The sequence below is a fragment of the Cupressus sempervirens genome, chromosome 10 (assembly GCF_028749045.1).
Source record: "Cupressus sempervirens isolate cs-2001-9-10 chromosome 10, ASM2874904v1, whole genome shotgun sequence".
Taxonomy (NCBI): Eukaryota; Viridiplantae; Streptophyta; class Pinopsida; order Cupressales; family Cupressaceae; genus Cupressus; species Cupressus sempervirens.
Window position 1 is genome coordinate 820,523,336 of NC_143127.1, and position 26,262 is coordinate 820,549,597.

At 34.7% G+C, this 26,262-nt stretch overlaps 1 protein-coding gene across 1 annotated transcript in view; it reads left to right on the forward strand.

The window, feature by feature from the left end:
- The window catches only part of LOC149536465 (Polynucleotidyl transferase, ribonuclease H-like superfamily protein), a 69,217-nt gene that overhangs the window by 37,275 nt on the left and 5,680 nt on the right, over positions 1-26,262 (forward strand). Inside the window, exons 3-4 of the mRNA XM_089803122.1 lie at positions 12,559-12,605; positions 12,776-12,839. Of these exons, the coding sequence (XP_089659248.1) occupies positions 12,559-12,605; positions 12,776-12,839 (111 nt within the window). The remainder of the gene's footprint in view (positions 1-12,558; positions 12,606-12,775; positions 12,840-26,262) is intronic.

Here is a 26,262-nt window from a genome sequence, read left to right on the forward strand (position 1 = left end):
TCAAAACCTAGCGTAGTGAATCTATCAATAGTTATAATTCTATCTTGCAATACTGCCCATAAGAAGATTCCTGCCTTGGGAAGGCAAGTTGGGTCCCAACATAGATTGAGGGGTACTTCTGTTTTTTCCCATCCTTGCGAATTTATAATAAGATTATACCCTAATTTAACACTATGTTTCCCGTTCTTAGCAGTGCCCCAAACTAGTTTATCACTTCTCTCTTTATGATTTGCGGCTTTGTTTAGCAAAACAATTTTGAATATTTTTTGGTTTTCATAAATTAGGCTCGAGTCTGATAGTCTTTTCCATTGCCAACCTTCTTGTATGGCTACCATATAGTCTTTTACATAAGGGCCCTAGAGCTGAATGAGAGTATTTTTTATTGTAATAGGTAAGTCTGCATGGATTGGGGGAGGAAGTCCATTCCATGAGTCCTCCCAAAAAAGAGCATCCTGACTGTCTCCTATATCCCAAGTCAGGTTTTTATTGATAAGATCTCAGTTTTGCATCATGAAGTTCCAAACTTTAGAACCTTTTGGTAGAATTTTGGTATGAAAGAGACTTAAAGGTTCCAAATTGGATAAGTATTTATGATAAAAGATTTTTGCCCATTTACTATCGTGTTCTTGATACATTCTCCATACTAGTTTAGCTCCTAGAGCCTCATTCTGCCAGCTTAGATTTTTAATGCACAAGCCTCCAAGCTCTTTCGGTTTACGTATTTGGTTTCATTTGATCACGACCAATTTCTTCTTCTCATCTATTCCTTGCCAAAATAATTTTTAAAATTTTTGATCTAAAGTTTTTTTAACACCTTTAGGTAGAGGTAAACATGACATTTGGAAGGTAGGAATAGCTGATAAAATAACCTTTATCATAATCTTTCTACTAGCGTTGTTAAGGTACCTCACTTTCCAACTATCCATTTTCTTATCGATTCTATTTGTTACTAAGCTCCAAGTTTTACTATCTTTTGCTCCCTCTTCAATTTGTATTCCAAGATACTTACATGGAAATTCCCCTTTTCTATAACCAATAATATTACAAATGTTCCTTTCTAGATTTGGGTGGGTACTAAGGAAAATAAATTCTGATTTTTCTGTGTTTACTTCTTTGCTTGAGGCCTTCATATATGTTATAATATTTTTTTTAAATTGTTGGGCTTCTTCCCTATAACTTTCTCCATATAAGATAGTGTCATCTGCAAATTGTTGATGTGTGATATTATCCACATCCTCTGTAACTTTAACCCCTTTGATTTTACCATTAGTTTGAGCCATTCTTATTGCCCTCCTGAAAGCCTCAACCATAATTATGAAAAGAAAAGGGGAAATAGGATCCCCTTGCCTTATTCCTCTAGATATACTAAAAAACCTTCTGGAGTGCCATTGATTAATAAGGATATCTTAGGTGTTGATATACAGTTATAGATTAAATTAACCCATTGATGGGAGAATCCAAATACCCTTAAAGTTTTACATAGAAATCTCCAATCTACCTTGTTGTATGCTTTGCGTATGTCTAATTTCATCAACATAGATGAATCTTTAATTGTTTGTGCAGAATGGATTAATTCCTGAATGATAATAATCCCGTCATAGATGGATCTATTGGGAACAAAGCCTATTAGTTCTTCTAATATTAATTTATGGATTACTTTTTTGAGTATGATAGCTAGAGCCTTTGACAAAAAATTGTATATGGTATTACAAAGAGCTAGTGGTCTAAAATCTCCTGGAGATTCTATATTTGATATTTTTGGAATAAATGCTTGGAAAGTATTATTAATTTCTGCTAGCAATGAACCTGAATTTTTGGTTGCTTCTATAGCTTCCCGAAGATCTTTCCCTATATTACCCTAACATTTCTAAAAGAAAAAGGCTTGAAACCCATCTGGTCCAGGAGATTTATCTAGGTTAAGCGAGAAAAGTGCTTCTTTGACTTCTTCCCTAGAATTTTTTTAATTTAGGTATTTATCATCCTCATTGGTTAATATACTAGGGATTGAGCTTAGCATTTTGTTTTGAGCATTCAGGTCTGAAAATTCATAATTGTTTAGGATATCTGAATAATATTTTACAAAAGTTTCGGCAATCTATTTGGGGTTTTCAGTCTCCCTGCGCGAATCATCTTTGATTTTAGTGATTCTATTTATGTTGCGTCTATTTAAAGTACTGATGTAAAAGAATTTTGTATTTCTATCACCATCATTTAACCATGTTTCTCTTGATTTTTGTTTCTAGAATATTTCTTCTTTAGTCAAGATTGATTCTTGCTTTTGTAATAGCTCTTTTTCTTTTATAAATTTGTTATCATCCATTTCGTTCTCTATAACTTCTTCACTTAGTTTTTTTTATTTCTTCTTCGTTTTCTAGTTTTTCTTTAAATATGTTATTAAAGAGTTCATTATTCCATTTGATTATCTTTTCTTTTAATGCTTTTAATTTAGCTATGAAGAAGATTATTTTAGAGCCCTCAAATTCCTTATCTGCCCACCACTGCTTAGTTTTCTCTAAATAAGTATTATCTACAAACCACATCTCACATTTAAAAAGGTTTCTTGATGGTTTTTGTTCTTGAATATCTAATTGAATGGGAAAATGATCTAAGCCTGCATATGGTAGAATATAGGCATTCATAGTTAGATTTACGGGAATTGAGATCGGCTTTAAAAACAAATCTATCTAATCTCTCCACAATGTAACATGAACCTTTCCTTTTGTTGTTCCAAGTGAAAATTCCATTAGATGTGGGGATGTCTAAGGAAAAGTTCCTCATGAACCAATTTTTGAAATCTATCATGACTTGGGATTCTGATTACACCTCCAAATTTTTCATTCAAGTTTAAATAGCATTAAATCTCCTCCTAGAAGAAAGTTTGATAATGGTTCTGTATCCATATAATTGCTTAAATAGTCCACAGTGTTATCTTCTCAGCTGTAAGGATGGGCCCGTAAACATTTATGATGTTGAATTGTATATCATTTCTGAAGCTTTTGATTCTACTACTCATCCAATTATTGTTTATAGATAAGAGTGCGAAATCTACTTTTCTAGGGTCCCAGATGATCCCTAAACCCCCTGATGCTCCTGCTGCTTCCTTTAGTTCACATTTCCAAAAACCCAATTTCTTTTAAAGCCTTTCTCCTTCTTCTTTATATAGTTTTGTTTCTTGTAGTAAAATAATTTCTGAATCAAAAAGAGATAAGTTGCACTTGAAGAGGCGCTTCTTGTTAGGGGCATTTAAGCCCCTAACATTCCATGAGATGAGCTTCATTGTTTTGTGGGAAGGCTCTTCCCCTTCCTTGCTTTTAAGATATCCTTAATTTTGATTTGATTTTCAGCCATTCCTGTAGCAGTTCTTAATTCAAAAAGGCTTTTCCTGCCCCTTTTCTTGAAGGTCTTTCCACATTTGGTTTATCTGTACCTTCCAGATCAGTTGATAGACTCAAATTTCCCAGATTGTTGTTTGCGTTGAATATACTTGCTGCTCTTGTTGTATCTTCATAATCTTCTTCTTCATTTCTTACTTCATCCATTAGTAGTTCACTTAGTTGAAGATCAAAATTACTTGCATTCATAGGTATTATGTCACCTGCCTTGTTTTGTATCATTTTATCTTCTGCTCTGTTTTGATCTTGGGTTCAACTTGCTGGTATTTGAACCCCAAATTCTTCCCAGTTCTGGGTTTCATTAGTTTGATCTAGCTTCGAATCCTCTAAATTTAGTTGCCCACATTGGCTCAAAATTGTATTGATTTCTACCGGAATGCTTATTGCTGGTTCTTTCTCTATTTTATCCTTTATTTTAGGGGATAAATCTACTTTAGTATCTTCATGTAGACTTTTTTCATTATCCGAGTTTGCCAGAATTTATAATGTTTTTGCTTAGAGACCTTTGTTTTACTTCCTTTATGATTTTTCTTCGTTGTGAATGTTTCTGCTTGAAGTAAAGTTTTTCCAATTAAGATATTGTCTATCTTAGGTTCATCTCGGATATTACCTATCTTACGTACGTCTGTATTTTCAGTCTTTTCCAATTTATTATTTACTTCACTTGCTTTTCCTTCCTTCAAACTATTCATGATGTTCTCGACCTTTCTCTAGGTCCTTATCCACGGTACTTTGAATGTTCTGAGGTTGAAGCCTCTCTGAAATCATTGACCATTTACCTCCTTCTGAATGGAAATAAATATTATTGAAAGATCTATTCACCCTAATATCTTTATCTAAAAGATCATTCTGAACCTTTAAAGGACTAACATCTGTCTCAGAATTTCTGTTGCTATCTAAGTTCCTTCCCAATTGGTGTTTAGCTAAGTTTCCTCCTTGTTCTTTTGTTTCTTCAGCGCGCTTATCTCCATGAGTATCCTTGTCGTTCTTATACTTTCCTTCTGTCATTCACTTTGAGCTTAATGATTTCTTCGATATTTGCATAAAACTTGGTTCAGCTAGCATAATTTCCAAAGAATAAGCTGGTCACTTATATCATTGTGAGTGAGAATAAATTCATTGAAAAGCTGTTTATAATTTCTTAGATTTCCTTTTATATCTTCAATATAGAGATTTTGTTTAGCACATTGTTTGCACTGTAGGATTCTACTTACTTCTTCCTGATGTCTACTACCTAGCAATCTGAGACCTTCCATATTTTGATTCAGAGTTCCTTTTTGGATTTGCTTCTCAATAATACGATTTCCTTTCTTGTTTATTGCTAGTTCTAAGCTATCATGTCCATCTTGCTGTGCATTTTCTTTAATCTCTATTATTTCTCCTTCCTCTTTGTCATCCTCTCCTCTACATATGATACTTTGTATTTGGTAATGGTTGTTTTTAAGATGTTCTGTTGCAGCTGTATTGTTTAGTTTTGAATCTGAAGGTTCATCTTTAATGATTTTTATGATGTCAGGAAGATTTTTGTTTAATTTTGAATGTCTATGAGTAGGTGTATAGTTTGAGTTGAGCGTCCCTTTAAGTTGTTCCTTTTTAAGTATGGATATGTTCTTAATATATCCTGTAAATTTTGTGTATTGCAAATTATAATATGATCTATTTGTTATAATTTTAATTGATTCTTCAGTTTTGATTCCTGGGTTCATTTTAATTAATAGTTTGATTTCTTTTTTATCATTATGCTCTATATCTACTTCTAACAGTTCACCTATTGAGGACACAACTCTTTCCAGAATGTGAGTATGAAGAATCTCTACAGGGATGTTATTAAAGACTAACCAAGTTGGGAAATTTAAAGTGCTCGCTGTTTGCTCATTAATGTTTGGTTTCCAGGCAAAAAAATTAACAGGGTAACCCTTATAAAAGCATAATGGAATCCTTCAGATTTGATTTTGTAGCATATTCATTTTCACAATGTAAATAAACTAAACAAGTAAATAAAATGAAGATATTTACTGGTTTTCAGCTGAAAGATTCTAACCAGTCACCAAGATTGGGATTTCTCTGATTAGGTCCATTCCGATAAGCAAAGATCCCAAAGCTTTGACACTCTTGCCATCGTTTTCCACTAAACAAGTAGATAAAGTGAGGATATTTACTGGTTTCCAGCTGAAAGATTCTAACCAGTCACCAATATTGGGATTTCTCTGATTAGGTCCATTCCGATAAGCAAAGATCCCAAAGCTTTGACACTCTTGCCATCGTTTTTCACTAATGTTATTGCCGATGACGATGGTATTATAATGATCTGATCTTGCAAGACAAATGGATTATCCTTAAGGAGTTCAGAGGCAGAAGAGTTTTTCCTATGGGGAGGGATATAAGGCTTCAGAAGGAAAGTCTGCAGAGATGAATTGGTTTGACTACTTATAAATTTGGGGTAGTTAGTGTTAACTCCTATGGGATATTATTAGGTTTTGATATGGTGTTTGGATGCAAATAATCATTAGGAGTAATGCTATGCACTGGCTGTTGCATAGGGTTTACTTTTTGATTGGCTACTATGAAAAACTTTGTCTTAGCAGTATTTGGATAAAGAATAAAGATTTCTTTATGGAAAACCCTTCGTCTTAGAAATTTACTCCGAAGAATGGGTAATCATGTCCATAGCTAAGGGAGGGCCATCTATCGAAGATTGATTTATGAGAGAATTGTGGAGCTTTTCTGTCCGCCTAGCTGATGCATTATGTTTGAGTGCATTGGCATATTTAGTTTTGAAGAAATAGCGAGGATACTTTCCTAGGGCATCATGTTCACTTCTCCTTGGCCTTTCCCTATTGCATGATTAGATCCAACTTGTTTTGAGGTTTTTCTCCTGTGCACAGCTTCCCACCCTTCTTCTTTTTTAATCTGGTGCCATGTTTTGCGATTGGAGAATTGTTTACGTTTTCCTTTTGACCCAAGTTCCCCTTTTTCTGATTTTCCACGACTTTGTGATTTTCTTCGTTCTGGTGTCATGGAGAGCTGCCAAAGCGGCGAAGCTATTGCAGTTTTGAAATTGCTTCCTATTGTTTTGATTATTTGATCTATCATTCTCAGATAAAGTTTTTGAGGTTGGATTCGCAACCAAGGTTAATCGACTTTCTTTTTTTCCAGGTTTCGATGTATTTGCAAAGTGAGCCATTTATTCATAGTCCCTAATTGACAGGGACTTTCCCGTTTTGTTTGAACCCAGGGTTGCCATTTTTGAGTCCGCATATAAGCTTGATTTGAATTGCATTTTCCATTTCTTTTCAGCTTTGATCCAATCCTCCTCCTCGCCTTGACTGTTGATTGTCATATGTCTATCTAGATCCCTCCATGGTGGAGTGAAGGAGATTTCTTTTGTTGTTGGAAGATATCCAAATTTCGTCTTTTGTTGGATTGATCCATGTTCTGCATTGATATTTGCTAGGGCATCAAATTGGTTCTGACAAGGGAATGGTGTTGAAATGTTTATGTTTGTAGAACAATTTCCAGCCTTTCCATTTTTTGTTTGGAAGAAGTTATTTGCTTGTTTCGCATCTTTTGATTCGTCCTTATAATTGAGGTTACTAGTTTTTGCTACATCGTTAGAGAAAAACACCATCGCTCTTCTTCACTTATGTTCAGGAGAAAGATTTCGTCCATTGGATGAATTGCTTTCCACCATTGTAAGTAGGGCATTTGATCGAGCTATTATTATCCTTCGCCTAAATTTTTGATTTGGGAAACAACAAGCTTACAATCAATTGTTGGCATCATATGGATTCTCTAAATTATCAACATCATTTTTTTTTTATAAGTAATTGGTCGAAGCCGAGATTATTTATTATTCATTTATTATTATTGTTAAGATTAATTATTATTTTGTGTTAATGTCAAGTACATTTGAACCCAATACCTCCTCGATGAGAGGCTCACAATTTACCATTGCGTTGTAGGCTCTTGCCTTAAATTATCAACATCATTATTGACATTAGATAATGTAGGAATATTTGAAGAACTACAAGTGGTGCCATTACAACTCACACTTATAATATGTGCATTTGGACTCTTTAATTGCAACATGTTGGAAAGTGGAAGCATCCAAGTTAGTTTTCCCTAGCTTCTTATCCCACAACTCTATGGAGGTCCAGAGGTAGGGTTCATAGAAAGGTTAAGGGGGTAGGGACCCACATGGGGGTCGAGAGCAGTACTCCCAAGGAGGTTGAGGAGTGGTGCCCTCGTATTTCTTGTCACACTATAGGGCCGAGTTGAGGGACAAAGGTCCTATTGCTAAGCCCCAATAAAGATTCTTTAAAACCATACCAATCTTCATGGTATACATCATTTTCATAATTTCTAAAGGCAAGGTCGAAGGTTAAAATGTTAACCCATGAAAACAAAATACAAAAAGGGGTAGAATAATTGATGGGTTTGTCTAGGGCAAACCTGGGTGAACCTAGGCAAGATCCAGATCTGGATTTGGCTGGTCCTCTGGCAGATCTGATAACCTAGGAAAATGATAGGGACATTTAGTTTAAAATCTTGCATGAAGTTAGCTGGAGAATTGATATATATATATATATATATATATATATATATATATATATATATATATGATAGAGGAAACCAGACCAAGCATCTGAACTATTATCAAATGTTTTATGTCTTATTGAGGTTAGAGAAATATGGGAATCTAATTCATAACAGTTAGGACTAGCTGTTGCATGCTTTTTTTCTACAACAATGAGCTGATAGGATTGTGATCTTCAGAAGTGCATGAAATAGGAGAATTGACAAAGCATACAATGTAGTATAATGGAATAAGTGATCATGAAAACTGAGGTCTATTAATTTGGTATCTTTATATAAATAGAGAGGTAGGTCATGAGCTTCATTGAAAGTCTTTTAGTGTCTTGTGTTGCTGAAGCAAATAATGAATCATTTATTCATTCTTATTAAAGTAATAATGAAAAAATATATTTATTCTTACTGTATTCATTTTTGTTTATGATTATTCTTATAATTGGAAAATTTAAAAAAATGATGTTATATTCTATTGCTCAAACAAGAAAATTTTCATGTGTGAAATTCATTCAAAGAAGAAATTTCTCATGTCTAAGATTTACTATAATTTATTTAGTTGAATAGGTTATTTTTCCAACCATCCGCCATGTCCCAAAACTGAATATGGCAAGAAAAGTAAATATGCTACACAGATTTAGTCCTTTGCTTGAAAATGATAGATGCCCACAAAAAATGCCTTACAAATATAAGATGATATCATCCCCAATTGTAAAGAATAACATAAATTTTTCAGGAAATTGCAAAGTGACCAGAAATTGCAGAATTTTTTTTTTGATTGCTTGCTAGGTGCCTGTTAAGTAAATAAGGGCATATAAAGAGAACTATATACCAGCTAGGGTTTTGAGCAAAACCAATTAGGTGGGATTTGACAACTATATGAAAAGGAAAGAAGTGCAGATGTAGTGGTTGAGCTTGAAATCCAGACAATGCAAATATTGTAAAAAAATTATGTATGTATAAATACAATAAAATACAAACATTTCTCAGAATCTCTTTAAATACCCATGTTCCCTTGGAATATGAAGGTGTTCAGAAGTGGAGGAAATTATTGAATGTCGTCTGAATTTCCTTATGTAGTCTGAGTAAGAATAATTTATTAATTAAAAAAAAGAACTCTTTTTAGATATCTTTTTCATATCATTGTCACGCTTTCTTAATATAATATAGATTATTTACTATTAATAAAATAATATAACATAGATTTTTAATTTTGATAAAATTTTTAAAATTTTAAAATGAATATTTTACATAAGTAGCACATTTATAAGTTTGTATTTATGACAAAGATAAGGAAGCGTGATGCCATTGTGTATTACACAATAAATAATAAAAACTCAAAAATGCATGAAATAGATGAATAGCTTATTTTTATGATATGGATAAAACAGCATGATGGCTTTAAATGATAAATTTGAGTTGTATTAATCCTTAAATGGATATTCTAGAAAACGAAAAATCTAGTTTTAAATAGAAACTTTCTATATTTTTCAAATTAAAAAATGGATATAGTATATAAGTTGCTTGAACTTTTTATTTTTATGACATGAATAAAAATTCACAATGCCATTCAAAAATAATTCTATTTTTCCTTAAACAATTAATTTTGAGTTTTTTTTATCCTTAAATGAACATTTTAGGAAAACAAATATCCAGATATAAATGGAACCTTTCTATATTTTTCTCCTTCGCATTCATAGCATTTTATATACTAAAATAAATTAAACTAAATTCTATTTTAAATCTTGATTTAAAAATTAAATAATTTAAGTTGAATTTAATTGCTGTATCTTCAAATGCTATGCATGTTTAACTGCTTGTGCAAATAAAACCTATTTCCTCTTGAAGTATGTTATAGCTACAAGAACAAAGGCTATTAATATCTTCTGTATAAGAGATGACCTTTCCAAATACTTCAATCCAATTAAGTACCAAACTTTAAAGATATTCAAAATTACTATTTTAAATTAGATTTTCAAAAGATTTTTTTCTTAGAGTTAAAAAAAAAAAAGTATACAAATTGTATTTGTATTGAAGTAGGAAAAAATTTATTACTGCAGTGCTTCAAGCCTTAAGTATGAATCAACGTTTACAGAGGAATCCTTACAACTGAAGCATACCCTGTTCCATGCTTAGTCACCAGTACTCCTGGTGATGCCAAACGACTAAAATTGTTATTAAAACTAAAGAAGATATTACAAGGGAATTAGATTGCAATCTGAATGTGCATGTGAAGCAAAGGCACTAGCATAGGATCAGGATCCAATACCTATTCATTTCAAGCACTTATAATATTGGAAGCATCTGCAGCCTATTGATTTTAGACATTCTAGTTTTGGGAGCATATGCAATCAATTTAAAAACATTTGTATAGTGCTGTGCATTCACCATTTTTTGCTTTTAGGGGAAATTAAATGTGAATTGAAGTAAATCATTGAAGACAAACAGGAACTCAGATAAGCAAATAAGCAAATTCCTCATAATAATCTTACATTCACACTTGCTGAAGTAATTGGCTATGGAATACCCAAAATACCAACATTACCTATTCTATCCATGCCTACACCAAGGTGGACATTGAGAAACATCTGGAAATTTGTGAGTCTGCTGCTCGATATAGTATAGTGATCAAACAAGAAATCCAAACTATGCTTGTATAACTGGTCTACAAAAGCTGCTTTGAAGCAAAGTTCCCCCCAATTCATTGTCAGTTAATTACAAGGTTTGGTCTCAATAATTTACCAGTCTGGAAAATCTTCAACTTTTTGTATTTTTCTACACTTGCAAAACATAAAATCAAATTCCTCTCCAAACCCAATGCACAATTCTTCTGCTTTCGCGGCAACATTATTTCAGACAAAAAAAAAAACTATGCACTAACATGACATGATCATAGTCTCCTTAAAACTTCTTAGCCCGACCAAACTGATTTATAAAAATCATAGACAAAATGTTTATCTCCGTACTATGAACAAATGTTTAAATCCATATAGACAAACACCAAAGACCATATAAAGAAAATGGGCAAAGACCCAAAAAATATAGGGATAAGACAAAAAAATGAGATATAGGGATAAAAATATGTATGATCGGAAAAATTAAAACAATCGGAGAGGCTGACAAATTTTGGCATAAATTTTCAGTCAACAAATTCACACAAATAGCGTATCGGCTAAATTGCTTCATGAAAATGTGCTTTGTTGCTTTTCTGAAGTCATATTGATAATCTTTTGAATTATGGTAATCATTATGGTTAGATGGCTCTATCAAGGGCTATCTTTTCCACCAAAATAATCCAAGCTTGTCTTTAAGCTTATTTGCTGGAGTATGCCACATTCACTAAGTTGGAGTTGGACTTAATACTGTATCAAAATTTTATTGTGTGTACTTGGGTTTTTAACTTTCACCACTTTTCTTGGAGCTTTTGTAATATTTTACTCGAGTTCAACGGAATCATGTCTTCTGCATTTCAATAGTCTTAAGGGAATTTTATGGTATTGTACTTGCCTTTAAGCTTGTTTGCTGGAGTATGCCACATAGATTGAGTTGGAGTTGGACTTAATACTGTATCAAAATTTTATTGTGTTTAGTTGGGTTTTTAACTTTTACAACTTTTCTTGGAGCTTTTGTAATATTTTACTCAAGTTCAACGGAATCATTTCTTCTGCATTTCAATAGTTTTAAGGGAATTTTATGGTATTGTAGTTGCCTTTAAGCTTGTTTGCTGGAGTATGCCACATCGATTGAGTTGGAGTCAGACTTAATACTGTATCAAAATTTTATTGTGTCTAGTTGGGTTTCCAACTTCTACCACTTTTCTTGGAGCTTTTGTAATATTTTACTCAAGTTCAACAGAATAATTTCTTCTGCATTTCAATAGTCTTGTACTGAATCTGAACATTCCATGCCTTGGAGGGTTCTTATCCTGGATTTTAACCCAAGGCTCCTACTTCGGAGGCAAAATATTTTCACTACTTAAGCTACCCTTATTTGACCAGACATGACAATCTTATGATAGTTAAAGATTTAAGGATTTTCCAGAGACTGGAATAAATTGTATCAAGGTTTATAATTGTTTAACAAACAAGTGTGCAGATTGATCCAGAGTTTTTAAAAATATGATAAAAATAAATATTCAGTTAAATCACATTGAATATATTATGCTTGTAAGTTTTAATTGATGTAGAAAATATTATAACCAAAATTTCGAATTTCAAACATAGGCAAAGATTTGGTTAGACTTGATAATATTGCTTTTTATGGTGTGATACCTTGGGGAACTTCAGTGTTGAAAAAATGTAAGAAATCAGGGGAAGTAAAATATAAGTTAAATGAAATAAGTTCATGTTTTAGGTTTTTTGGAAACAAAATCATGAAGGATTTGAAAACAAGATATTGAATGAATTTTAAGTTTCTGCTTGAAAATTAGGAAATTCAATCCTTGGCATGCTTTCATAAATCTGAAAAACAGATTTCATTTATTGGCTTACTTCCATGTGTGATTAAATGGTTGTTCTGCAAGAGCTGTTAAGAATCAGCTTATACAGAAGTATAATATTTCTTTGTTTGATGTTGCCAGATGGCGACGTTGGCTGAATATTTTGGACTTGGAATTCAAAAACACAGGTAACTGTCATGTAGCTCTGAAAACTTTTAACGCTTCTTCATTGTCTAGCATTTTGTCTATTTCGCAGGGACACAAATTTAAACCTTTTTACAGATTTGTGCATAATGTCTTAGCATTTATCTCTTGCTGTTTATTGAATGGGTCCATACATTATTCTTTTAAACTACAGAAGCCTTGATGATGTGCGCATGAATCTGGAAGTTCTCAAATATTGTGCGACAGTGTTGTTTTTGGTGAGTATCTAATCATCCCAATGATCTAAGTAGTCAGTTTTGGTTTGTATTATGCTTAAGGTTAGCAGATCTAGTTTATGGATCTGGCAACTTTTTTTTTCAGGTTGAGTTTGTTTTGGATTTGTCTTAATAAAAAAATGAAGTTGTAAATATATATTTGTACATTTAAAACAAGAATATTTTTTAACATTGTTAATATACAATTTTTTTGTGGCCTTATATTAAGTTGCCAGTACGGGTACATTTACGTGGGTATGGCAAGTGTTTTTGTTTTTGGGTTCATCTGTACAAAAAACATAAATATATACATATATGCAGCCTAAAAAGTAGAAACAAAAATTGAATTTTGAATACCACATATCATGCATATTCTAAGTTACTGGTTTCAGTTCAGTTCGAAGTTCGAAGTTCGAAAATTGGTTGGCAAGTTCATCAAAATTTTGAAAAGGGGTTTGGGTTCGTTAGTAGAAAAACATGCAATACACACACACACGCACACACACACACATTTATGAAGCATGAGTTAAAATTAGAATTTAGCATAGTAGCATAAACACATTTAAACAACAAAAACACTATAAACTTGTAATCGTAGTGATCATGCCATCATATAGTTCAAGTAAAAAGTTCAACATCAAAGATTCAAAACATTAAAAATAAATCATAGCATTAAGTTCAAGTATCATTGTTTCACATTCATTGTTCAACTAATGGAATAAAAATCTATTAATATTTTAAGTTCTTCAATCTTCATCTTCTTCTTCATATTCATCTTCTTCATCTTCATCTTCTTTTTCATCTTCTTCTTCTCCAATGTAACATATCAAATTACTCGACTGAAAAATAGATACTTAAATTCTAAAATCCATAACTTGTGCCAAACAACCTAAAGAATGTAAAACAGTTAGGAAAAGTAATACACATAACCATATTACTGAAGTAAACATCTTGTACACCTTACAATCCATTTCATGTTAAAGTAATTGAATTAATCTTTCAGAACTGAAATAACTAACTGATTTCTAGAACAATTCAAGAGAAACTAATCATTTCAATATATTCTATGAATTATATAATAATGAAACTTGCAAGATAGGATCCAAAAAAACATACTGAATTTAATTGAAAATATCTGAAGACATTGTTCAAGCCTTGGCATTCTGGTAAGTGGAGAAGCATTGACATAGGCTTAACCTCCCAACCACAGACATTATAAATTCCCACACAATTTTTTAACAAGAAAGACCCTCCCTACCCCGGGGTTAGGCATAAGGCACTATAGTCCAGCCATCTGAGCATACCAGTGTCTAGAATGTCCGCTCAGTAATAGGTGGCATGCCTGATTAAATGACACCACCGACATCTTGTGATCAAAATAGGCAAGCATGCCTCTAAACGACCTTGGCCAAGGATTTAGATGGGTTTCTAATGCCCGATCACCACCGCTTGACTTGACAACAGGGTACATATTGGACAAACATGAGCTTACTTGGATATTTTGTTGGGAATCATTATAAAACTTATCATGTTTATATATATTGAAGTTTTAATTTCTGTTACTTTCGTTTACAAGGATTCCTTCCCCTTCACCCCCTTCTATTGGCTGCTCAAGCTAGGGTGAGTCCTTGGAGAAAGTAATTTTGATATAGATCATCTTGAGTAATCATGGATTCCTATCCATTGGTGGGTACACCGCGAGTAACAATCTTGTGTAACGATGTAATTTAGTTCTTGCAATATGCCAAACTTGTATTTCAGTATCATACTTTAAAACAAAACTCGTGGCAAAATGAAAGGTAAATATTGCAGACGTAAGACAAAGAAGGAACACAAACCATAGTGAAATTTGCACATTGTGTACGTCATCCTTCACTTAAAAATTAACAATTTCAGAGATTTCGAAACAGAGAGGCCATAGAGCTTAGACATAGAACATAAATTTTGATGCATAGATATAGATCATAAGATCGGGTGCATAGAGGTAGAACATAACCTGATCAGAAGTCTCTTGATAGATTGGTCGATGCTTCAACTGCACGACTTAGAGCTGACTCTTGCTAAGAAGGAATGAGAAATGATAAGAAAAAATAATTCAGAGTGAGAGGAAAGAATGATTGTCTGAAGTTAGACATGTTATGTTATATCCTTGCCTTGGCTCAAGCGAGCCATAACCTTGATCCTCCGCTTGCTCAAGACGACAGTTTTCAAGACCATCGGTTACAAGGTCACCAAATTTTTAAATGATCCCATCATGCGATTATTTTATCCAAGGTCATACCCATTAAAATATGTACATCTATATACATTTGTAGTTCGGAGAAATATGGTTTAATTTAGCATCATATCCTCTTGATAAATGCACATGTATATATATATGTGTGTGTGTGTATGTATGTATGTATACACACACATATGAATGAGTAGGAACTATAGATATTACTTTAATATCATGGTGGTATCATACATTATATATATATATATATATATATATATATATATATATATATATATAGGTGATGATAAAAGAAAAAGAAAAATGGAGACGACATCACAAAACAACAAAGGTAATGGTTTTGAACATGATTTTTTTTGATAATGATATTTATATATATTTTTATATGTTTTTCCAAGTAGCTCATGACGAAAGAGAGAAAATAGAAACTATTTAATATCGTTATACCCTCCCTTAATGGTCAATCTATCTTCAAAAAATAGAAATTTGCATGTCCTCAAAAAGCATAAAGGCAGCCTCAGGTTGATCAGAGAGGTCCGCATGTTCTACAATGTTGGCCTGTGGCCGAGACTCTCCTTGCTTCCGCTAGTCAGAAGCAATGCGAGTCTTGCAATTTTGAATCACATGACCAAATTTGTGGCAACAGTTGCATCGGATTTGCTTCTTCTTGGAGCTATTTTGAGACTGAGCATATGACTGAGATGGGCCTTTATCCTTGTTAAAGGATTGAGATGAAAACGCTTGTTTAAAGGAAGGTGAAGGAGCACTACAACCAAACTATTGTTTCCAACAATCTTGCTGCAAGAGTTTGGTGCACAGATTTGATAACTTTAGGTCAACATTAGTTTTTGTAATGTTAAGCATCTCAATAAAGTGCTCATAGGACGGTGGTAGGCTTTTTAGAGTAATGACCACCATATCTTTTTCCTCCATAGTACAACCAATGGCCTCAAGTTGATCTCTGATATCCATAATCTTTAGAAGATGTTCCTATAAGGACATGTGCTCATCCATAATAATAGAGAATAGTTGATTCTTTAGAAAGAAGACTCTTCTTTTATTTGCTGTCTCGTGGAGATCCTTCAATATTTAGATCTCTATAGTTGTCTTGCCAGACGATGCTTGAGGCAGTTGATCATCAGTAACCGAAAGCTTAATAAGCATAACCCCTTCATGATTACACTCATCAAACTTCTCTTGAGTAGCATCAATTGTGGTAGGACGAGTATCAATACCTAGAACAACTACCTCAAGGCGACGGTAGTCGAAAATTGTCATCGTTCTCTACATCCAAGTGTTGTAGTTCTTTCCGTTGAAACGTTGACTGCCTTCCGGCATGAGATTGGTGAGAGATGCCATTGCACATTTTTCAATGAAAATGCATGAAAAATTTGAGATGACACGAATTTCGAGACAGATTGATGGAAGACTCTAGAAAATTTGAAGAGACATGGATAAGAGCTCGAAAAACCCACAAAGAATCTGAAATTAGATTTTAAATCCATTGGCTTGAAAATCGAGGCACAAAAAAAATGCAACCAAAAAAAAGTGAGACTAACCTAGTTGAGATCTGCAAAAACCCACGAGGAATATGCAAAATTTTTGTTAATTCGACATAGGAATCGAGGGTTTTCAAAAAGATCGTAGTCGATTTAGAAAACTTGAAAACATTTGCAGGTTCTTGAACCAAGGGCAGATTTGAAAAAAAAAGGCAAATTTTAATCCATGTAGTACAAAGAAAATTGCAAAAAAAAAAAAAAAGGATGCCGAATCCGTAGTCAAGTTTGTAGTAAAAAAAAGATGCAAATTTTGAACAAACTAGGGTAAATATTTCGAAAATTTTGAACTAATAATTTCAAAAAAGAAATTAATTTTTTTTGAAGATGTGAGGAATTATACCATATATTATGGTAAAATAATGGATGTGTTATTGAACAAAGATCATGAATGATCTATATATACAATATACAAGAAAATGTTTCTATAACAAAAAAGAGAGAGGAAATAGAAACATTCTTGTAGAGTGAAAAAGAAAGTTTCCATAATGAACAAAAGGAGTTTATGAAAACATTACAAAAAGAGTGACCATTAGAAAAACGGAAGAGAGAGAAAATATAAACTATCTAATATTGTAATACTACCCTAACATTTCATCATTTTATCTTTGTCAATCTTTGGGAAGTGGGACTCCCTTCCCAGATTTTAGGAAATTTATTATCTTGCTTTTGTATCTCTACTTTTCCATCTTTGGCTGGGAGTTCCATGTTAGCTCTCCTCTCCTAGGCTGATGATCTCCACATTCTGGTTTGTAAATTTTTAATTCTGACTGACATTCATTGGACAGAATGTACTACTGAATATCCTCCAGATTTTCTCCTCTATTTAATCTACTTGCATTTCTTGTTTGTAGCAGACTATTTGTTTTATTTGCTTCTATTCCTTTAACATTTACTGTATTTTCTTCATCTTTTTGAGTTTCCTTCCCGTGTTCCTTGTTTTAAGAAAGGGTTTGCTGTCTTCAGATATTTTAAAATGTTTTCTTAATTGTTGAAATTTTGATAATTGTAGGAAGTTTCTTTAGGAGTCTTTTCTATGCTGATTTCCTCCCTCATTTATTGTCCAATTCTCTTTTTCGATGGAGATTTTTCTTTGTTTATGATAGTTGGATCTTTCTTAGGGGTCATAATAATTAGAGTTAATTTCCTCTTTTTTTGGGCATATTTTCTGGAAATGCCCAATTTCCGAATAGACAGCAAGACTTTGATAATGCCTTTCTGATTTTTCCTTCCAAGCCCTTTATTTATTTTGTATTTAAATTCCAAAATCAATTTGTTCTGCCAAATTTGAATAAATGCATATTTGCACATATAAACCTCTTCCATTCCTGTGGTTTCTCATTGATTGATTTGAAAGTCATAGTGAAATTTCCTACATTTCAATATTTTAGGGTTCTAGTATTTTGAAGGCAAATTATAAATTCTAATTCACATAGGTTTGGTAGATATATTGTTATAAAATTGTTGAAAGTTTGGCTTGCAATTCTAGATATAGAAACCTATTTTGTTTGTCCATATACCAAGGGTCCTTATTTAGAATTTCATCTTTATTTTCTTTGGTTTCACACCTGTATCTAGAAAAAACCTTGGAAGATTTCCAAATTTTAATTGTTCGCACCCAATTTTCTTACACCATTTTGTATTTGTTCCCAAGCAGGCTATCAATCGGCCCATTTTAGGAAGAAAGTTGTATTATTCTGGTGAGATTTAGATTTGTCTACGTTCTGCTTATTTTGAATAATTAGTGTACTTTTATATAGTGCTTCTGAGTTAGACTGTCCAGAGCGATTTGATTTGCACTAGTTGCCAAAAAAGGTAGAACTTGAATCTCAACATTTGAATTTGTTTTCTCTAAATTCAAATGGAGGATATGGTTGAATTACCTTAATATTGCTTTCCTGCTGCTTTGGTTTCCAATCCCAGTGGTTCTTGAGAGGAAGGTTATTGTCTTTAGTAACCCTAATTGCAGGAGTAAGATATTCCTCCCTCACAATATAATTATTGTTTGTTCCTTGACAATAGTAACGATTGACTTCTAAATTTGTTTGGTTGTTCCTGCTTTCTTGTTTGTTTTTCTGAACTCATTTTGTCCACTTGTAATTTTGTTCTGCAATTCCTTTTCTTTTTAAATTTTTACTGGTTTTCAATTTTTTGCCTTTCCATTTCACATTTTTCTGAGCAAACCATTTTACTGTGTGACAGTGGTTATTATTACTATAGCATATAATATGAATTTCGTTGATATATAATTTGATAGAAAAATAATAAATCAAGTTAATGTCAATATATATATTAATCTAGGAAAAAGCACCCAATAGCCGCCTACCACTCATCCCTTGCTCAGGTAACTCACCAAGAAAAATAAATAGATCAATGAATGGTAATTAAAAGCCCATAAAAATATTCTGCATGTACCAGTAGCGGCCGATTCATGCACTCAATAGTTGAAATTTGAATCTTTAATTCGAGTAATGTAACTTTTTGGTATCCATCATGCATGGTTATTGGGGCATTTGTGCATAGGGATTGGTCAGAGGAATATGTAGATCAGTAGTGCATTTTTATTTAGTGGTTCTCATTTATGTTTATGAATAGGTATTGCCTCTCAACGTCTAAATGACCATTTTCCAACCTTATGCACATCTATTGGTGCATTTATGTTTGTAATACACATCTAGTTGCACCAAAAAACTAAAAAGAATATTTGCTCTTTAAAAATGGACTTCACTGTTATTGAATGGTCCAAGACTTATAATAGTCTATTTATGTGCTAAACATATTGTATTTATTTACAAACATGCACGTCTATTTGCACTAATATGTTTACAAACAAAAATGAACTTCCAATGTTGTCTAGGTTTTGGGTCATCTTTGATTTGGTTGGGTCCTTTGTGGGATAGCAAACCATAGAGCCTTGATTATGGAGGGATCTTTAACAATTAACACAAGTTGTTTGAGTGGTTTTATTAAAGCCCCTTCCTACTGGGAATGTCTTTACTGTGAGGGGGCCACATGCTAGACATGTTTTTTAACATCTTATTATGTTAATTAATTGGGGTTATAATGATTTTTTTTAGATATGCAATTGACCACTTTGGCAAAGTAGGGTTGCTTCCCTGGCTGAAACCTTACCTTTAAGCAACCATTTATAATCTACAGGTGTGCTAAGTTAGGGTGTGTGGGTATTGGGTCCTTTCTCTTAGTGTTGAAATTTTAATGTTTTTTTAAAGGAGATGGTTTCATAAATTTTGTAGAGATCTTGAGGCTTTATAATTTTTGAAGTTCAGAAATTTATGGAAGCTAAGTATGGGGAATTTTGAAGATATAACATATTCAATTCAGGTGAAAAAAATTAATTTCAAAATGCATTATGATGAATGCCTGCAAACAACTAAACTGTGGTGGTGCTGTAGGGAGCATAAATTCTTTCAAAATTCTGAGATGATGAAAAAGTTAAACGATGAAGCGAAAATGCATGAACTCCAGGTTGGTTCAATAAAAGAAATGCATGTATTCCATGCTGGTGCTGCTGAATCACTTGGGTTTGCCCTAGATGATGGGTTTGTGGTTCATCCGGGAACACAGTGATGTTTCAGCAGCTTGCTTTTATATATATATTTTGTTATATTAACATATACATGTATATATACAGAATTATATATCTAGATTTATATGAAAATATAAATAGTTAAGTACATATATGGATGGGTAAAATTAAAACGAGTTTTGTGATTTAGAGAATTCTTGTGATAAATAAATCAAAAAATAAAAGAGTATGAAGCGGGGAAATATATAGATCATGAACTGATGGGAAAATTCTTAATGATGGGATGAGCCATTGAACCATATTCTCATTGTTTACCTCCAAACGATGGGAATTATATTTGTTTGAAATCATTGATTAGTCGTGGATCAATTTGCAGCCTAGAGGTATAATGACACAAAGTTGAGGATTTCAAAACTAAATTGCACTGAATCAGATTACAGATATTGTACAAAGTTCAAACAGATCTGGATCCAAAGTAAAAATCAATGGATCTGGTAACTTAGCTGGTGATGCTCACTAGTGTGATATAACAGGGGAGAGGGACTAGTAGTCGTGAGAATGAACTTTGTCAATATGTAGTCGTTGCATGGAACATTGTAGGACCACCATTTTTTTTGGAGATGTAAAATGGACACTCAACTACCCACAACTAAGGTTTGAATGCATGACTAATCACGTAACTTATTAAAATAGCACACTAGTAAAATGTGTCAAAAAATGACTTTTTAAAGATTCAACCAAAACCTAATCTAAAAATCTCTAGTTATTGAATTAAAAAATATCATTTGTTATTGGTAGAATATTGTATAACTATTTAAAATATAACATATATGCAATTTAAATGGACTAAATAGTCTTTTTTTTTTCGAAAAAAGGGCTAAAAACTTATTCAATCAAATCCCGATTACAAACAAAGGCGAGAGGCCCACAACAGCACTATATATTCCTATCTTCCAATAGCAACTGATCAACAATCTCACGGTATTCCCAAGGTAACTCATCCCACCCATTAATATCCCAATTGTCCACTTTCTCTGAAACCTACTTCGCCAAACAATCCGCAACTTTTTCCCATTTGCAAGGGATATAACGAAAGGAGACAGAGTCCAAGGAACTACATAAGCTCAAAATTTGTCTGGCCAAAGAGGCTAATCTCCAAGCTCTGATTATTTAACATATCAACAACAACCTGTGAGTCAGACTCGCATATGATCTTCTTCCAGCCTAAAGAGCACCCTCTCTCCACAACCATCTTAATAGCAAGGGTCTCCATTAGATTATTAGAATGTTGACCCTTATAAATGGACAACATAAAAACCTCACCCCCATCATTACCTCTACCTATAGCTCCAATACCAGCATGCCCAGGATTTCCTCGAGAAGACCCATCAGTATTAATCTTCAAGATCCCAGCTGGGGGAGGGGTCCATCGCCCATCCCTACAAACACATTGCTTGCCATGGCACAACCATTTCCCAAGGGTGCATCCTTGATTATTGCCGTCCAGGTTCAAATTCCTCACAATAGTTTGTTCCCCAGGATCTATACTTTCATACATGTCACACTTAGCAAAAATAGTCTCCTGTAGCTTACTAAGAATCTTCCTCCACAACTGCAGGCTATCTAACTTAGAGTCACAAAAAATCCTGCAATTCCTCTCCAACCAAAGTTTCCATAGAATAAAAATTGGCCCAATTGTCCAGGCACTCTGCAAGAAAGAAGTCTTCGCTGGAGGTCTGCCCAAACTTTCCCAAAAGTCAATGAGAGAAGTTGCATGAATACAACCATGACTCCAAGCCTCCCACCATCTATGCCAAATTTCCTTCGAAAAGGGGCAAAGAAAAAACAAGTGAGAGATACATTCCTCATTATGTGAACATAAGAAACAAACAGAAGGTTCTTGAAAGCCTCTTTTGCGAAAATTCTCCCATGTAAAACATTTCTTCTGGGCCATTAGCCATATGAAGAAATTACTTTTGGGCCAAGAAAAGTTGTTCCAAACCTTCTTCCACCAGTACACTTCAGCTGTACCATGAAGGTTCCTGTCTAGCATAGCATAACCTTGAGCCACAGAGAATTTGCCTTTTGGGCTAGGATCCCAAGCCAAAACATCCCTCCCCTTAAGAGAGCTACAAAACCTATTTTCCAACACATGAGCAAGAAGAGCACAATCCTCATCATAGCCCCCAGCAGGCCACTCCTGAGGATCCTTCCGGCAAGTCACCTTCACCTATCCCAAACGCTTGACAGTCTTAAAATGCTCCACCTTAAACCAGCCAGCATTAGTGAAAGTGTGACAAAGAGGCCGAAGCTAGGGAAGGCTAGAGATTATGGGCGGATGGCCATCACAAGAATCCTGCCAGAACAGAGCATCTGAGTCTCCATTACAAATCCAAAAGAGACCTTCCTTGATTAGTTGAGTGCCCTTCTTAAGGGTATTCCAAACACAAGAACCTTTACCCAACAAAGCAAGGCGCGACACATTTGAACTATCTGCCCCAGGAAAATACTTGTAAGAATCTTGGCCCAATTTGAGTGCTGATTGTTACACCACCTCCAATATAGCTTAGTAGCTAGAGCCGTAACAAGTACCATGGACCTAAGACCTAGGCCCCCAGCATACTTTGGCCTGTAGATGCACTCCCACTTCACTAAACTCCACTCTGATGAGAGAAGGGTACCAGACCAAAGAAATTGCCGAGAAAGAGCGTCAAAGTCCCTTACAAAGGTGGAAGGGGGAACTTGCACACAACACTTGTAAATAGGGAGAGACTGCACCACAGTCTTAAGAAGAATCACTCTGCCAGTAGAAGAAAGCCACCTATAAGTCCAATGACCTTTACTCCGGAATTTATCCAAAATATCTTGCCAATACACTCTAAATTGCGATCCCAAAACCAAGGGGACTCCAAGGTATAATAGGGGAAGAGAACCAATTTGAAATCTGAGGATCCTAGCAATCTTGTTTTGAATAGGCTGAGGGGTATTGAAGAAGAAAATGGAAGATTTGTCATCATTAATACACTGACCTGAAGCTTTCTAAATGTCAAAGGATCTCCTGAAATTTATAGCTTCGCTAACTTTGGCCATGCCCATCAACGCAGTATCATCCACAAACTGAAGGTGAGAATAGGAAGGGAGAGAGTCATTCCAATTCCAACCTTGAATAAGGCCCCGCCCGACTTGAGATTTAATAAATCTTCCAAGACCCTCTACCATGATAATGAATAAATAAGGAGATAAAGGATCCCCTTGTCGAAGTCCTCGAGAAGCACTAAACAAGCTTGATGGTTCCCCATTTATAATGATAGAAAAAGAAGAGGAGGTCACACAACTCAGAGTCCAATTAACCCATTCCTCAGCAAAGCCAAATGCCAAGAGAACATTCTGTAAGAATTCCCAGCTCACCCGATCATAAGCTTTAGCCATGTCAAGCTTCATGAACATAGCCCTCTCCTTCGAATTAGCCATAGAATGAATAGCTTCCATTGCAACCACAACACCATCCAAAATTTGTCTTCTCTCAACAAAACCCCCTTGCTTTGGGGAGATCAGAGTGCTGAGGAGTGGCTTAAGTTTCTCCGCAATCAGCTTGGTGATGATCTTGTAGACAACATACAAGGTGCAATAGGTCTAAAATGAGCCAACTGATTAGCCCCTTCCTGCTTAGGTATGAGAACCAAAAAAGTAGAATTCATGGACTTGAGCATCTGCTTATTCCTATGAGACTCTTGTACCACCTCAAGAATATCTAACTTAATAATTTCCCAGAATTCCTAGAAGAACTCAATTGGAATCAGGGTCTGGAGCCTTACCTTTTTTCATGTTAAACACCACTTTCTCCACTTCAAATAGCAGAACAAAACGTAGAAGGGCCTCATTCATCTACGCAGAGACTAGGTGAGGAATGTTATCCAAGATTGCCCTCTCCTCAGCCCTACCATCAAGCTCCTCCTTAGAAAAGAGATTTGAAAAGTAGTTGACTGCTGCCCTGCAGATATCAACATTGGAAGAAAGATGAATCCCTTCAGGCGAGATCAAGGAGGATAATGAGTTCCCCTGTCTCTGTGCCTTGATCGAGTTATGAACAAATGCAATGTTCCTGTCCCCCCCTGAAGCCAGTCAATACGAGATATTTGCTTTCAAAAGATCTCCTCCCGAAGCTCCCACTCTTCTAATCCTTTAAGAGCTAGGGACTCTACTTCACTTAGATCAAAAGTCCTCCCTTGATCTTGAATCATCCGAGTGATGTTGTCTAACTTAGCTTGAGCATCTATCCTTTGAGCTTGTAGGTTCCCAAAACATTGTTTATTCCACTTCTTAAGCTTGTACTTAACATGTTGAAGCCTCTTACAGAAAGTAAACATTGCTGTCCCATGAGTAGGTATCCCCTCATACCACCAATCCATCATAAGATCCTGCAAGGACTGGTCTCTTAACCACATTAACTGAAATTTAAAGGAAGGGTTCTTGGTGACTCCATAAGCAGTAACCCAGAGCTTGATAGGCCAATGATCAGAGCCTCTCCAATCAAGAGTTTTTGAATTAGTGATCAACCTGCTATTCATCCAATAATAGTAAACCAAAAATCTATCTAGCCTTTCAGAGATAGCCTCGGCACCACACCTCCTATTATTCCATGTAAAGACACTATTAGTTGGCTTCACATAAATGAGATTCAAGGAGTCAATCATATCCCTGAAAAGATTTGTAGAGGGGTCCAACCTAGCAACTCCTCCATGTTTTTCATCTAAGCTAGTAATAGAGTTAAAATCACCAGCTAAGATCCATGGGAGAAATGGGTCCATGGGCCGAATGTAGTTGATATGAGCCCAAAGATTTGACTTTCCTAAAATATCAGTAGGAGCATAAATATTAGATAGCAGGCACTTTTCACCAGTCGCCAAATAGGATGCAACCAAAGAAATAGAGGATCTACTAGAAATCCACCATAAGGGAAGAAATTTTCTTGGGTTCCAGAAACAAGCAACCCCACCTGAACTGCTTCGAGCTCCCACCCCCTGCCGATTGCCCTGGGGCCGGATATGTGAAGCACAGTTGGCCAAACCATCCACAATAAGCTTAGTTTCCTGAATAAAAACCACATTAGGTAACTGAGAATCAATTAATCTATGAACAACCTTTTGTCTAGGGATGCTGTTCAACCCCCGTACATTCCATGATAAAACAATCATTTATGGGGGTGGGTGAAATGGGAATCAATGGGTTTCATAGACCCAGACTCAACCAAAGTATCCCCCATAATCTTGACCCTCTCTTGATTAGTCTTTCTGCCACTCCTTGACGGTTTCTCTAGTGACCTCCTTTTAAAAGATTTCTGTTGTAACTCTAGAGTAGGATGGGCTTTGCCACCCTTAGCCAAATCTAAGGCCCCATTAGGAGCAGGGGGGTTTGGAACCACCACACTTGAACTCATCAGAACCTGTGATCCCTGGGGCTCCCTGGTATCCTGAACTTGAGGAGGTAGATCCATATCAACTTGTACACTTTGAGGATCCTCTGGCGATAGTAACTGATCCTCCCCCTTTTCCTCCTCTTCCTGAACTTCATGCAGACCCTTATCCCTAGAAGAAAGTTCGACTGGAATACCTTCCTCCTCTACTAGGTCTTCAAGTACATCAAATTTGTTAAAAGTATCATCATTGTGTCTCTCTTGCCAGGTTCTCTTCTTACCCTTGCCTTTGTTCCAAGTCTTAACTTGAGTAAAGCCCTCATTATCCATAGGTCCAGTAGATGCAGGAGCCTTCCCCTTGTCCCCCTCAAGAGGTCTAGAGGCAACCAAAGTAGCAGGCTTAAATCTAGGACATTTGCGAAGCAAGTGACCATATTCATGGCAAATTCGACATCTGAAAGGGAGAGTCGCATAATCCAACTGTTGGATCCAGGAAGAGGATCCCAAGCGTATTTCCATAGAATTTGGTAATTGATTAGTTAAATCTACCTCAACACAAATACAAGCATAAGAAATTACTTTACGATCCTAAGTTTGTGTAATTGTTCCCACAGGTTTTCCAAGAAGTAGTGAGATTGAATGAAGAATATCATCCCTCCAAAACTCCAACAGAA